This window comes from Sminthopsis crassicaudata, chromosome 5 (assembly GCF_048593235.1).
Source record: "Sminthopsis crassicaudata isolate SCR6 chromosome 5, ASM4859323v1, whole genome shotgun sequence".
Classification (NCBI taxonomy): domain Eukaryota; kingdom Metazoa; phylum Chordata; class Mammalia; order Dasyuromorphia; family Dasyuridae; genus Sminthopsis; species Sminthopsis crassicaudata.
In genome coordinates, this window is record NC_133621.1 from 237,063,168 (window position 1) to 237,079,179 (window position 16,012).

Consider the following 16,012-nt stretch of genomic DNA (forward strand, 5'->3'; position numbering starts at 1 on the left):
AATTTTTATAATTATAACATTTTCTTTGACAGTACATATGCATAGGTAATTTTTATTTTTTTACAACATTATCCCTTGTACTCGCTTCTGTTCCGAAATTTTTCCCTCCTTCTCTCCATCCCCTCCCCTAGATGGCAGGCATTCCCATACATATTAAATATCTTATAGTATATCCTAGGTACAATATATATCTGCAGGACCGAATTTTGTTGTTGTTGTTGTTGCAAAGGAAGGATTGTGTTCGGAAGGTAAAAATAATCTGGGAAGAAAAAAAAAAAAGTGCTCACAGTTTATACTCATTTCCCAGTGTTCCTTTTCTGGATGTAGCTGATTCTGTCTGTCCATCATTGATCAATTGGAATTGGATTAGCTCTTCTCTATGTTGAAGACATCCACTTCCATCAGAATACATCCTCATACAGTATCATTTTTGAAGTGTATAATGATCTCTAGTTCTGCTCGTTTCACTCAGCATCAGTTGATGTAGGTCTCTCCAAGCCTCTCTGTATTCCTCCTGTTCCTCATTTCTTACAGAACAATAATATTCCATAACATTCATATACCATAATTTACCCAACCATTCTCCAATTGATGGACATCCATTCATTTTTCAGTTTCTAGCCACTATGAAAAGGGCTGCCACAAACATTTTGGCACAGACAGGTCCCTTTCCCTTCTTTAGTATTTCCTTGGGATATAAGCCCAGTAGTAGCACTGCTGGGTCAAAGGGTATGCACAGTTTGATAACTTTTTGGGCATAATTCCAGATTGCTCTCCAGAACGGTTGGATTCTTTCACAACTCCACCAACAATGCATCAGTGTCCCAGTTTTCCCACAGCCCCTCCAACATTCATCGTTATTTGGTCCTATCATCTTAGCCAACCTGACAGGTGTGTAATGATATCTCAGAGTTGTCTTAATTTGCATTTCTCTGATCAATAGTGATTTGGAACACTTTCATATGAGTGGAAATAGTTTTAATTTCATCATCTGAAAATTGTCTGTTCATATCCTTTGACCATTTATCAATTGGAGAATGGCTTGATTTCTTATAAATTAAAGTCAGTTCTCTGTATATTTTGGAGATGAGGCCTTTATCAGAACCTTTAACTGTAAAAATGTTTTCCCAATTTGTTACTTCCCTTCTAATCTTGTTTGCATTAGTTTTGTTTGTGCAGAAACTTTTTAATTTGGTGTAATCAAAATGTTCTATTTTGTGATCAATAATGGTCTCTAGTTCTCCCTTGGACACAAACTCCTTCCTCCTCCACAAGTCTGAGAGGTAAACTATCCCATGTTCCTCCAATTTACTTATGATTTCGATCTTTATGCCTAAATCTTGGACCCATTTTGATCTTATCTTAGTATGTGGTGTTACGTGTGGGTCCATGCCTAGTTTCTGCCATACTAATTTCCAGTTTTCCCAGCAGTTTTTGTCAAATAATGAATTCTTCTCCCAAAAGTTGGGATCTTTGGGTTTGTCAAACACTAGACATTCAATTAAATTCAATATTTTGCAATCAGCCAGGATAAAATCTTCAGTGGTTTTATAGCATTCAAATGTTCTGTATAGGTATGTTTTGGGAGAAGATGGGTGGAGAATCCAAGATTTCACTTGGTGAAGTAGTTGCAATATCTGTTCATTGTGGCATATTTCTGGATATCATAATAGCCTTTCAATATGTCTTCCTTCCCCACCTTCCCCAGTTAATTCTTGTAATATTAAGATAATTAATTTATGCCTATAATTAGTAAAGTAAGCAGTTCTTTTAAAAATAAGCCTGAAATGAATGTGAAGAACAAGATATTCAGTGAGTAAAGAAAAGCTACCTGAGAAAGGAAAGATAGAGGCTATACCTTTGCTTTTAAAATCCTACTTTACCTATTTCTACCCCCCACTCCAAAGATATGTGTTTCTAATGAGAAATTAAAATCCTGATTGATGAAATAATACAGATGTATTTAAAGATGTGTATTTTAAATCAATTAGTTTGATACTTTATAAGTTCATTTGTTTATTTTGATTCTAGTATTTTTAGGCATAATTGGAAAGAATCTGTGTTTCCATAGTCATTCAAACTAACTAAATAATAACTAGTTAAGAACATTTATATATTTATACCAATGAAATCATAAGTTGAGTTAAAAATATTACTGAACATAAATTTGTATGTGTACTGAATATTTTCTGTGTTTGTCATATTACTAAATCTTATTGCCAATTTTCCTACAAAAAGGTAGTCTGGATATATCATATGAAACCTTTGGGTTTGGGAGGAGGGAGAGAGGAGAGAATAGATAAGGAATTTAGGTAATATAAAGATAAAAAATGTCAATAAAAAGTTACCTTTAAATATATGAGTTAAGAAGCTTCCTGTAATCAACTTTTCAAGTAGTCATATGGAAAATTGGAGATCAATAAGATTTGTATTACTTAGAAAAATGATGCTGAAATATTGGACCAAGTGAATGAAGGGAATGGAAGGAGTTACAGCAATAAGGGCAAAATCGCAGAGATTATAAACCTGATAGAAAAAAATTTCACAGGACATCAGGTTTATACTTCTAGAAAATATTCTATTTGAAGCTTAAGGCAGAGTTAAGATCAGATTTTGAAAGCCTCTAAATGAAATTTGTATACAAATAGATAGATGGATAAAAAGGAGAGAGAAATAGAGAGAGACAGAGAGAGAGAGAAGGTCTGTTTTGTATGAAAAAATATTAAGAACTCCTGATCTCCAGCATTTAGTACTTCTTTTGAAACAAATTTTGGTTTGATGAAGGTAGGAGTTCTGTGTTAGAGTGGCAAAATAACACTTTTATTTTAATTTGGCTTCAGATTAAATCTGGTTAAATCTGGTTTGCTGTAAAATTAAAAAAACACTTTGATTCCATTCTTCCTTTTCAGTTTGCTCTCTCCCTGTCCTTTAGATAATTCAGCAGTTACTGTAAGGACTGAATTTGAACAATGCTTCTCAAAAAAAAAAAAAAAAACATTTACTTCTTTGAATGAAATATGTTCTAAGACCAATAAAAGCTCTTTATATTTTCTCAGTTGTACTTTTTTTTTTTCCTAGAAATGTGTACTTTACTGGCCAGAAAAGAGAGGGATATATGGAAAAGTTGAAGTTTTGGTTCATGGTGTGAAAGAATGTGATAATTATACTGTCCGAAACCTTACTCTAAAGGTAAGAAAGATTCTTCTCCAAAATAAATATTAAGATTATAATAAATCAATTGCATTATGTTATATAATAAAATTGTTATCTATTACTAATATGCTATTTTCTAGAAAATCTGCTTTGAAATCAGGATGCTTAATAAAATAATCACACCAAATTCAAAGGAAATCCAATAAAATTCCAATTGCAAAATAAATTAAAATCAAATTTTAAATTTATTTTTAGCAATTTGAATACATAAATCAATTGAATTTAGATCCTTAAATTCATAATGAGGTGCTATGATATTTTTCATAGATAAGTGATTCCTGATTTAATTTGTTGAAAAACATTTAAAAATAGAATTTCAACTATTTTTTCTATTCACATATAAAGTATTACTATAGTAAAGGAGGAAAATTTGTTTGGACCTGAGCCCTATTCACTAAGGCTTGAAAACTGTGAAAAAGACAATTTGTGCTGGTGGGTAGCAAGATAAGACAGAGGTACTAGTGAGATCTTCAAAAACTTAAGAGCTACTTTCTAGTGACTTCCCAGACCATACTGTCACAGCAAAACTACATGTTATTCACTGATGTTTGAGAATATCCTAGATATGGCCAAGAAATTACTTTTACTGTATGATAATTGACCCCAAAGATATCAGTCTTATATTGATCATCATTTGTAGGTTAAATAAACTCTAGATAGTAATTGATTTCACTGAGAAAATTTGTTTTTCATTTTTTGCTGAGGCAATTGGAATTAAATGACTTGCTCAGGGTCACACAGCTAGTAAGAGTTAAGTGTCTGAGGCCAGATTTCAACTGAGGTCTTCCTGATTTCAGGGCTGGTGCTTTATCCACTGCACCACCTAGCTCCCCTGAGAAAATTTGAAAAGAAGATATATAGATATAGATATAAATATATATATATATGTGTGTGTGTGTATATATTCATATAGAATTATGTGATAAAGAAATAGGAAGAGATTCTGTACATAGTTATGTGTATGTTTTTATATTAAGTGATGTGTTTATGAAAAATAGGAATGAAAGACATAAATATGTCAATTTAAGAATTGTTAATTTAAAAGGATTAAAAATGCCACATTCTCACATCTAAGTAAAATATTTTTCAAAATATATTTCAAAGTATATTCAAAATGTTTCCAAATGATCACAAGACAACTTTAAAACTATAATGGATGTATCTGTGATTTGTCAATGGTGGATGTATTGATTGCATCTCATCTATGCCTTCTCATCTTGTATGCGTTTTATTAGACCTATGAATTTCACTTTTAAATAAGTTGTTTATTTAGTATTTGGAACAAAACAAATCACCTTGAAGTTCATGCCATAGACTGGATATCATTTTGGTCCCTTGTGCAGCTGAGGTATGTTTTTGTTGCCATTGTTACTCTTTTCAGCAAGGAAGTCACACCCAACATGTGAAGCATTATTGGTATACATCCTGGCCGGATCATAAAACCCCCAACAGTGCTCAGCCCCTTCTCCAACTCATGCTGGATGTAGAAGATGACAGGATTGCCTCTTCTGGCAGAGGACCTATAATTGTACACTGCAGGTAATGTACATGTACATTGTCTAATGGCAGATCTCTAGTTAAGAAGTGGATATTTGTAGCATTTCTAGCTAAAAAGTAGATATTGGACAGCTAGGTGGCACAGTCAATAGAGCAACAGACCTAGAGTCCTTTACCCTATCTGCCTCAGTGTCTTCAGCTATAAAATTAACAGAAAAGGAAACAGCAAACATCTCCAATATTTTTGTTCAAGAAAACCCCAGACGGGATCATGAAGAATTATACAGGATTCAAGGAACTCAAAATGGGTAGAACATGGAATTTTCCAAGTATGCATGAGTTATATTGGCAAATATTTCAGTGAAGCCAAGTAATGATTCCACAGAATGTCTCAATTTGCTTTGATTTCCCTCTCACCATCCATCACTGGATCATGTTATTTCCATGGGACTAACAATAGCAACACTATTTATATAGCACTTTAAGGTTTGCCAAGTACTTTAAAAACCTCATTGAATTTTATCCTCACAATAACCCTGAAAAGTGGGTATTATTATTACTACCCCAGTTTTACAGATGAGGAAACTATGGCTGGAGGAAGTTAAGTAAGTTTTCTAGAATCACACAGCTAGTATATGTGATCATATACCAAGTTAACTCGGGTTTTTTGTGCCTCAAGGCACAGCACTCTATTTACAGAAAGACCTAGCTGTCTCAGTAATTTTATTAGGGATATTAAAAACTAATTCTCAATCTTGAAAAAAATGGAAAATCTTCATAAATTTTTAATACCCAAACCTGCATGTTGCCCAAGATGAATCTTTACTAAATTTATGACAAAATTATTCAGACTGTGGTCATGCCCCTTTTGAATAACATAGATTTTTGCTTTGTGGTACAGGGACTTGGAGTCAGGAACACTTTAGTTTGAATCCTGCCTCAGATACTGTGTGACCCTAGACAAGTCACTTAATTTCTCTACCTCCATCTCAGTTCCAATATTGTCTTTGATGCATAGATGACACAGACATAAATGGTGGGAAAGTCACTTGATTTCTCTGATCCTCAATAATCAATCTCATCTGACAAATGAACATTACAATACTTGTATCCCTCAATTCCCAGCACTATTCTGAGGTTCAAAAGAGACAATGTATTAAAAAGAGTATAATAACTTGAAAGTCCTGGAGTGAGGATATCAAAAAGCCCTAGAATTTCAATCACAATTCAGAGAGATATTGCTTTGTGATAATAGCAAGTTGCTAAGCCTCACAGTGACCCAGATGACTCATTAAGACTATATATTAGATATTGGTTGCAATTGAGTTGAATTTCTAGAATTTACCATGCTGGAGTTCACTACTCTGATTAAATAACAAGTCTGGAACAATAAAAATAAAATATCAGATATTATGTTATCTCTTTTTTTCTCAGTGCTGGAATAGGCAGAACTGGATGTTTTATTGCCACATCCATTGGCTGTCGACAACTGAAAGAAGAAGGAGTGGTTGATGCACTCAGCATTGTATGTCAGCTACGTGTAGACAGGTGAGTTGCTAAAAGAATCAGAGTCTTTCCTCAGCAGAGACTCGGCACCAGGGGGTGTGGCCTCAACTACCACCTGAGAATAGTTAAGAGATTGACAAGTGGGTGGATACGGCCCAAGGCAACACACACTGCCTAGCTTAGCTGGAGGGAGTGGAACTCAGCTCCAGGAAGTCCCAGAGAAGCAGAACCTTTGAACTAGGGACCGCGGTTTCTGGCAGATACTTCCAGTTTGAGCACAGGGGCTTCTCACGTCACCTGCTGCAGACATCCACGCCCCACCCGGACACATAGGCTGGGCTTCGTGCTGTCTTTACTATTCTACGCCCTCGAGCACAGCAGTGCTAATCACCTCTGAGGCACTTCCAGGGAGGGGGTGGGGAACTCTCTCCCAGAGCTCTCTCTTAGCTCAGGCGCGGGGCCACTGCATCCATCCGGTCTGGGAGGAAGCTGGTAAAGAAGTAAATAATTTCCTACCCCAGGGACAGACCCCAAAACATTTTTTTAAATATGAGCAAAAAAGCTAGAAAAACTATAGATTCCTTCTATACAGAGAAAGAGCGGGTATCCAACCCCGAGGAAGTTAACAGCAGAGAGACAGCAGATAACAACCTAAAGGGGAACGATTCCTGCCCCCCATCACATAACTCTCTCCTAGAAGAAGCTCTTAAGAAATTAAGGGAGTTTGAAGAAAAATGGGGAAAGGAAAGGGAAGCTATGATAGAGAATAACAACGTCCTGAAATTGGAGTTGGAAAAAATAAAGAATTCACAGGAGATGCAGGGAAACAAAATTTATGAATTAGAAAAGGTTAAAAAAACACAGGAAAGTAGGATTTCTGAATTGGAAAAGATAAAAAAGTCTCAAGAAAATAGAATTTCTGAATTGGAAAAAGAAAATAATTCTCAAAAAAAAAAATTAGGGAAATGGAAAAAAATTCAATAGAGCAAAATAATTCATTTAAAAACGAAATTGGGCATTTACAAAAAGAACTAAAAACTGTGAAAGAAGAAAATAACTCCTTAAAAGTCAGGATGGAACAAATAGAAATGAATGATTCACAGAGAACCCAAGAATCAGTCAAACAAAACAAAAAAAATGAGAAGCTGAAGAAGAATCAGAGTCTTTCTAGATGCAAAATGACAATGACCAACAAAGGAGGCCCATGATGTTTTAAGCTCAGCTGTTTCTAAGCAAATATGCCATTAAACTGAAAGACAAGAGAATGTGTATGTGTTTATATGTATATATATATGTATATAAACATATATATGTGTGTACTATGCATGCGTAGTCATGTGTGTACATTGTCTAATGGCAGATCTCTAGTTAAGAAGTGGATATTTGTAGCATTTCTAGCTAAAAAATAGGTATTGGACAGCTAGGTGGCACAGTGAATAGAGCAACAGACCGGAAATCCTTTACCCTGCTTGCCTCAATGTCCTCATTTGTAAAATTAACCAGAAAAGCAAACAGCAAATGTCTCCAATATCTTTGTTCAAGAAAATCCCAGATGGGATCATGAAGAATTATACAGGATTCATATATGTGTGTGTGTGTGTGTGTGTGTGTGTGTATATATATATATATATATATATATATATATATATATATATATTGCATTTTAAAAGTAACATTAAGAAATCATTGTTTAGGTGGCAAACCATCTGAAACCCCCCCCATTCTGAAGTCCATGTTTAGCACTTCCATTTTTATGTCACAGTGTATTTATTTTGAAAACTGTTAATACCTCCTTACTTCCCCTAATTTTTTTCTATTTCTTTTTCTGTTCTCTGTATTTCCATGTATTTTAATCATCAATGTTCAGCACTGGAATCCACTAAAGTTGCCTATGTGTGTGGCATGGTGAAAAGATTGTTTCGGGGAAGAAAGATATGATAACAATTGGGGTGTCTATACTTTATGCTTTGACTCCCATTTAAGAGGGTGGAAGTAAACACACAATGTGCAATTATTTTGGATTGAATGGGTCAATAACAACTAATGAACTCTAGCCAGCACAGGGTGACTAGATTTTTAGAGAATACTATGACAAGCTTGTAGGGACAACTGGGGGCACAATGGATAGAGCACAGGCCCCGAAGTCAGGAAGACCTAAATTAAAATCAGGATAGCTTACTAGCTATGTTACTACACAAGTCACTTATCCCCTATTTGTCTCAGTTTCTCATCTGTAAATGGAGACATAGTGGAGAAAGAAATGGCCAACTATTCTAATATCTTTGCCAAGAAAACCCCATGAACAAGGTCTATGGGATCACATAAAGTGAGACATGACTGAATGGCTGAACAGTAACAAATGACAGCCCTGAAAATGTTCTAATGGTAGGAACAATTAAAAAACAAGAACTATTAGTTTTAAGAAGGTAGGTTCCAGGCTAACTGGAAGGCAATAAGCATTTATTAAGCACTGTTCTAAGTGCTTGGGATACAATTGAGAGAGAGACAGAGAGAGAGGAAAGAAAGAAGGGAAAGAGGGATAGTCTTTGCTCTCATGAAGTTTGTTGAATAAGGGACAGAAGGGGGAGGTACCCATAAAGGGGCATAGTGTCAAATTGCAGAGAAGCAGAAGGGGGTAGGAATGAAAGATCACTGGCTTAGGTTGCATCCCAAAAATGAAGATCTCAGGAAGAACTCACCAAGGAGGATTAGCATAGAAAAAAAGATATTCCAAGGTGAGAAGAAGGAAATTCCAAGGGATTGAAGGAAATATTAGGGTGAAAAAGAAGGATATGGAGGCAAATTCTAGATCTTCAGAGCTGGGAAGGAAGGCATGCTTTCTTTCCTTACTTCAAATTTCCTGCTTGCATCTCAATTGTTTTCCTTCCCTCAATTACAGAGCATCAAGTTCCTTTATGGCCTAGTAATATATTGGAGTTTCTGTCTCTCTCAAACATTGTGCTTCAATGTCCAAATTCTTTCCTCTCTCAACTGGATATGTCTTGACAAAGTTGATTTGAGGATACTTCTTATTAAAACTGAGAATTGCTGAATATAATTCTGCAGTGGATGAAATATATGTTGAGAGTCAGAGCCTAATGAAGGAGAATCACATTCTTTATTGTGGTAGTCTCTATTCAGTTTCTTTTTTTAATTGCTTTATTTTTTTCTGATTATACATGTACATTAATTTTTTTTATATACGCATTTTTTATAAATCATGTTGGAGAGAAATACAAAAGGGAAAAACCACAAGAAAGGGAAAAAACAAGAAAAAGAAAAAATGAACATAATGTGTTGATTTACATAAAATCTCTATAGTTTGCTCTCTAGATGCAGATGACATTTTTCTATCTAAAGTTTGTTGGGATTATTTTGGTTCACTGAATCACTGAGAAGAACCAAGTCTTTCATAATTGATCATTTCAATCTTCCTATTACTGTCCACAGTGTATTTCTGTTTCTGCTTGTTTCGCTCAGCATCAGTTCATATACATCTTTCCCAGCCTTTCTAAAATCAGCTTGTTCATCATTTTCTTATAAAACAATAATATTCCATTACTTTCAAATACCATAATTTATTCAGTCATTTCCCAATTGATGGGCATCCATTCATTTTCCAATATTTTGGTACCACATAAAGAGCTGCTACAGATAGTTTTGCACTGTGAGTCCTTTCCCCTTCTTGATGATTTCCTTGGAATACAGACCCAGATGGTCTGTATCAAAAGGTTTTATAGCACTTTGGCTATAAAACTAAATTGTTCCAATTGTTCCAAATTGCTCTTCAGAATGGTTGGATCATTTCACAACCCCACCAACAATGCATTAATGTCCCACTTTTCCCACATCCCCTCCAATATTTATCATTATCTTTTTCTCTCATCTTAGCCAATCTGAGAGGTATGAAGTGGTACCTCAGAGTTGTTTTAATTTGCATTTCTCTAATTAGTGGTCATTTAAATTCCCTTTCTATATGACTTTAGATGGCTTTAATTTCAACATCTGAAAATTGTTTATTCACATCCTTTGATTATCAGGTTGGGAATGACTTGCATTGTTATAATTTTGACATTTTTAAATGTATTTTGGAAATGAAATCTTTATCAAAAACAGTCTATAAATAATTTTTCCCAGCTTTGTACTACCCTTTAATCTTGTTTCTATTAGTTTTATTTGTGCAAAAACTTTTTAATGTACTCAAATTTGTCCATTTTGCATTTCATAATGTTATCTACTTCTTCTTTGGTCATAAACTCCTCCTTTCTCCAAAGATCTGATAGGTAAACTCTCCCTTGCTCTTCTAATTTGCTTATGATATTTCTCTTTACACCCAAATCATGTGCCAATTTTGATCTTATTTTGGTATGGAGTATCATATGTAAGTTTATGACAAGTTTTTTACATATTGTTTTCTAGTTTTTCCAGCAATTTTTGTGAAACAGTGAATTTTTATTCTAGAAGCTGGAGTTTTGGGGTTTATCAAATACTAAATTATTATAGGTATTGATTATTGTGTCATGGATATCTAACTTATTCCACTGATCTACCATTCTATTTCTTAGCCATTACTAAATGGCCTTGATGATTGCGGCTTTTTAATATAGTTTTAGGTCTGATACTGCTAGGTGCCATCATGTATTTTTTTCATTAATTCCCTTAATATTTTTGCCATTTTGCTCTTCCAGATGAATTTTATTATTTTTTTCTAGCACTATAAAATAACTTTTTGGCAGTTTGACTTGTAAGGCATGAAAAAGCAGACCAATTTAGGTAGAATTGTCATTTTTATTATACTAGCATGGTTTACCCATGAGTAATTGATATTTTTCCAGTTGTTTAGATCTGACTTTCTTTGTGTGAAAAGTGTTTTGTAATTTTGTTCATATAGTTTCTGGGTTTGTCTTGGCAGTTAGACACCCGAATCTTTTATTTTGTCTCCAGCTATTTTAAATGGAATTTTTCTTTCTATTTCTTGCTGCTGGACTTTGTCAGCAATATATAGAAATGCTAATGATTTTATATCCTGAAACTCTGCTGAAGCTTTTAATTATTTCAAGTAGGTTTTTGGATGATTTTCTAGGATTATCTAAGTATATTTTCATATCATCTGCAAAGAGTGACAATTTTATCTCATTACCTGTTCTAATTCTTTTAATTTCTTTTTCTTTTCTTATAAAAGCCAACATTTCTAGTACAATATTGTGTAATAGTGGTTATAATGGGCATCCTTGTTGCACTCCTGATCTTATTGAGAATGTGTCTAGCTTCTCTTCATTACAAATAACTCTTGCTGATGGTTTTAGATAGATGCTGCTTATCATTTTAAAGAAAACTCCCTTTATTTCTAAGCTCTCTAGTGTTTTAATAGGAATGGGGACTGTATTTTGTCAAAAACACTTTCTGCATATATTGAATTATCATTATGATTTCTATTGGTTTTGTTATTGATATGGTCAATAGTTTTCCTGATACTGAACTGATTCTGCATTCCTGCATTCAAATCCCACTTGGTCATAGTATATTATCTTGCTGATAAGTTGTTGTAATCTCTTTGTTAATATTTTATTTTAAATGTTTACATTAATATTCATTAGGGAGACTGTTGTGTAATTTTCTTTCTCTGTTTCCTGGTTTAGGTATCAGTACTATATTTGTATCATAGAAGGAATTTGGCAGGACTCCTTCTTTACCTGTTTTTCCAAATAGTTTACATAGTTTTAGAATTACTTGTTCTTTAAATGTTTGGTAGAATTGACTTACAAATCCCATCTGGGCCAGGAGATTTTTTTCTCTAGCTAGTTCATTGATGGCTTCTTCAATTTCTTTTTCTAAGATAGGACTATTTAAGTAAGTTCTTTCTTCTTCTGTTAATATGGAAAATTTCTATTTTTGTAAATATTCATCTATTTCAATTAGATAGTCAGAGTTGCTGGCATACAGTTGGGCAAAAATTGCTCCTAATTATTGCTTTAATTTCTTCTTCATTGGTAATAAGTTCACCCTTTTCATTTTTGATGCTGGTAATTTTTTTTTCTTTCCTTTTTTAATCAATTTAACCTAAGGTTTATCTATTAAAGATCCATCTTTTTTCATGAAAGATGATTCTCAGTTAATTCTTAGTTGTAACTCCAGGTCCTTTGCCTTCCAGAATATGGTATTCCAGGCCCTCCAATCCTTTATTGTAGAAGCTGCTATAGCTTGGGTAATCCTGACTGTTGTACTTTGATATTCGAATTGTTTTTGTCTAGCAGCTTGCAGTATTTTTTTCCTTGAGATTATAGTTCTGTAGTTTTGCAACATTATTCTTTGGAATTTTCCTTGTGGGATTTCTTTCTGGAGGTGATCCATGGATTCTTTCAATAATTATTTCCTGCTCTGGTTCTACTATATCAGAGAAGTTTTACTTGATGATCTCTTGAAGAATGCTATCCAGGCTCTTCTTTCGGTCATGGCCAATAATTTTAAAATTGTCTCTTTTGGATCTATTTTCTAGGCCAGCTATTTTTCCAAAGAGGTATTTTGCATTTTCTTGCATTTTTTCAATTTTTTTAGTTTGTTTGACTGATTCTTGATGACTCATAAGAGTCATTAGCTTCTATTTGCCTGGTTTTAATTTATAACATATGATTTTCTTCAGTTAGCTTTTATATCTCCTTTTTCCATTTAGTTATTCTACTTTTCAAGGTGTTGTTTTCTTCAGTGGATTCTTTTTACATTTGGCTTATTATGTATTTTAAGGAATTAATTTCTTCAGTGATTTTTTTTTTTTTTTTTGCATTTTGCCCGTTGTATTTTTTAAGGGATTGTTTTCTTTACTAATTTTTTTTCTTTCCTTTTCCAAACGTTTGATTCTCTCTTGCATACTTCTTATTTCTTTTCTCATTTTTTGTTCTACCTCTTTTATTTGCCTTTTAAAATATTTTATGAGTACTTCCAGGAAGCCTCTTTGGGTTAGACCAAATCATATCACTCTTTGACATTTCTCCTATGGGCATTTTGTCCTCACCTAATTTGGAGTTTGGGTCTTCCCTGTAGCTTTCTATAGTTAAGGTTTTTTTCTGTTTCTTTCTAATTTTCTTTCCTTCTTGCTTTCCCCCCTCTTTGTGCCTTTTATGGTTGAACTCTTGCTCCTGGGGTAAATGGAGCACTATCCCAAACTTCCTGTGCAGCTCTGAGCCATGGCTTTGAGCACAGGAGCCCCTCGTGATTGGTGTCTTGATTACAGCAGGAGTAGTTCTAACTGCTCTCTCCAGAAAACAGTTTGGTTTCCCTAGCTGGCAATGTGCCTTCTATACTGGGACTGAAAGCTGTCCCACTGATCTACTTTGCTGCTGAGCCAGGACAGAGGATCTTATTTGCTTATCTGCTATGATTAAGACCTTCTCACTGTTTTTCCCAGACACTGTCCGGGCTGGGCTAAATACCCCTTTCATCCCAGTAAGACTGATCTTTCCTGAAGTCCTTCCAATGTGTTGAGCTGGAGAGTGCTTTCATTCTGTCAGACTCTGTTCAAAGGTTTGATTTCATATGTTTTTCAAGGGAAAGCTCAAACAGCTTCCTGGCTTTATCACCAAATTGGCTCTGCCCCCAGAATGTTATATTCCCTTTCTATGTTTTGTATCCAAATTGAGAGTCCAGAGATGTTACTTCTACAACTTTCTCTATCCCAAATTAGCTGTGTGACTTTAGATAAACCATGCCATTTCTCTGGGTCCTATAAGTATCACATCGAGTTTGAGAGATGTAAGGGACTACAGCTGTGTAAGCCATGCATTAAAGAAGTCCTCATTATAATACACTCAACAAATAGTCATCCCACCTCTGCTTGACTTCAAAGGAAGGTCAACTTTCTAGGAAGCCTTGCTTTGCTTTGGGAAAGCTCTTATTGCTGCTCACCAAGCATTTATCAGGGGCCTACTATGTTGTAGGCATTATGCTAAAAGATTTTCTTGACATTGATCCATGTAATTTCTACCTAGGGCAGCTAGATGTCTCAGTGGATAGAATACTGGACCTAGTATCAGGAACAGCTGAATTCAAATTCTACTTCAGATACTGTCTGGTTGTATGACCTTGGACAAGTCATTTAACCTCTGCCTAGATGGCACGTAGGTGACTTGGTGATAGAGCTCTGAGTTTGAAGACTTCCTGACTTTGAATATCCTGATTTCAAATATGATTTCAGACATTTATTAGCTGAATCATTCTGAGCAAATTAATTAGCCTCTGTTTGCCTTAATCCACTAAAGAAGCAAATGACAAACCATTCTAGTATCTTTGCCAAGATCATAGGGTTACAAAGAATTGGATTGACTGGACATGGACAACAGCAGTTTTTATCCATTCCTTCTGGTTCTGCCCTCTGGGGCCAAATGAAACATGTCTAGTTTCTGACAGCTCTATAAATGCTTGAACAACTATCACAATCCCTTTGCATCTTCTTTTCTCCAGACTACACATTCCCCATTTCTTCAACCCATGGACTCAAGGCTCTTCACTATCATGGTTTATTCCCTTTGGACACTCTGTTATTTATCAGTGTCTTTTTTACATCATGGTGCTCAGAACTGAACACAATATTTCCACATCAGTTCTGATGAGGACAGTGGGACTATAATTTTGTATGTAGATATTTTATGAAGTTTATATGCCCCCCCATAATGTCTTCAGCAGAGTACTTATATATAAGATGTTTGTATTGTGAGTGTATTAATGAAAGGAAGTAATGAATAAGATAAATGTATATAAATCTAATAATGTGTTATATATGTTACATATATATGACATATGGGCCATAACATACATTATTTCATTTACTTATCACATAGATCAAATTATTATTATTGGTGTTATAAGAAATATTTACATATTATGAACATTTACAATTCTTCCTCCACCTCAAAATCCCCCAAACTTTCCATACATATCACATATGAAATTATTATGAATTCAATAGTATAAAAATTTCATTGTTTTCTCTTGATTTTCCATTTTTCTCTTTCTGTAGTGTGTTTTTAACCCTTGCATCTAGTTTTTCTCTCTTTTATATGTCTGTATGTATCACCATTTCTGATCTCCCAGAAAGTCTTTATTACCATGATCCTGAATTCTTTATTATTCCTTTCTTCCCTCTTCTTTTTAATAAGACCTCTTAAGTTGTTTCTTCGTAACTTTAGTTTGCTTCCTATTTTTACCCTCATAATATTGGCTGAATCACAAAGGTTTTTCCAATCATGCGCTCATGATCACAGAATTAATAGATTTTAGACTTTAAAGGGACCCAGCTGACATTTAGACCAACCTATACCTCGAAAATATTTCCTTGCTGACATACCATACAACTGGTAATCTAGCCTCTGTTTCCAACAACAAAGAACCCACAACCTTTCAAATCAACCAACTCTTAGATATGTTGGGATAGCTTAAATTTGTCTCTGTAATTTTTGTTTATTGCTATTTGTTCTGTGCGAAGGTCTGGTCTAGCTCCTCTTGTCAGGATAAGCAAAAGTCCTTGCCCCACGTTGGGCGCCAATTTGTAACGAGCTGTCGTCTCCAGAAGCTGCTGGATCGCTCTCTGGGAAGAGATCTGCTGTGTCTACTCAAATCTCTCCAACAGATTCTTCTTCCTGTAACGAACCGTTGTCTCCAGGCAGTTGCTGTTAACTCTTGTCCAAAGAAGTGACTTCCCTTCCTGCAGAGAGCCCCGTCAAGCCTGATGCAATTCAGAGTCTTCTCTTCTTGAATCCTGGCTCTGAATCTCCTCCAGCTCTTATCCTTCTCCAGGCCGATCTGC

At 34.7% G+C, this 16,012-nt stretch overlaps 1 protein-coding gene across 3 annotated transcripts in view; it reads left to right on the top strand.

The window, feature by feature from the left end:
• PTPRR (protein tyrosine phosphatase receptor type R) overlaps positions 1-16,012 on the top strand; it is a 398,730-nt gene that overhangs the window by 327,201 nt on the left and 55,517 nt on the right. For all 3 annotated transcript variants that reach the window (XM_074270547.1, XM_074270548.1, XM_074270549.1), the window contains 3 exons: positions 3,079-3,189; positions 4,595-4,752; positions 6,145-6,258. In XM_074270547.1, coding sequence (XP_074126648.1) covers positions 3,079-3,189; positions 4,595-4,752; positions 6,145-6,258 — 383 coding nt within the window. The remainder of the gene's footprint in view (positions 1-3,078; positions 3,190-4,594; positions 4,753-6,144; positions 6,259-16,012) is intronic.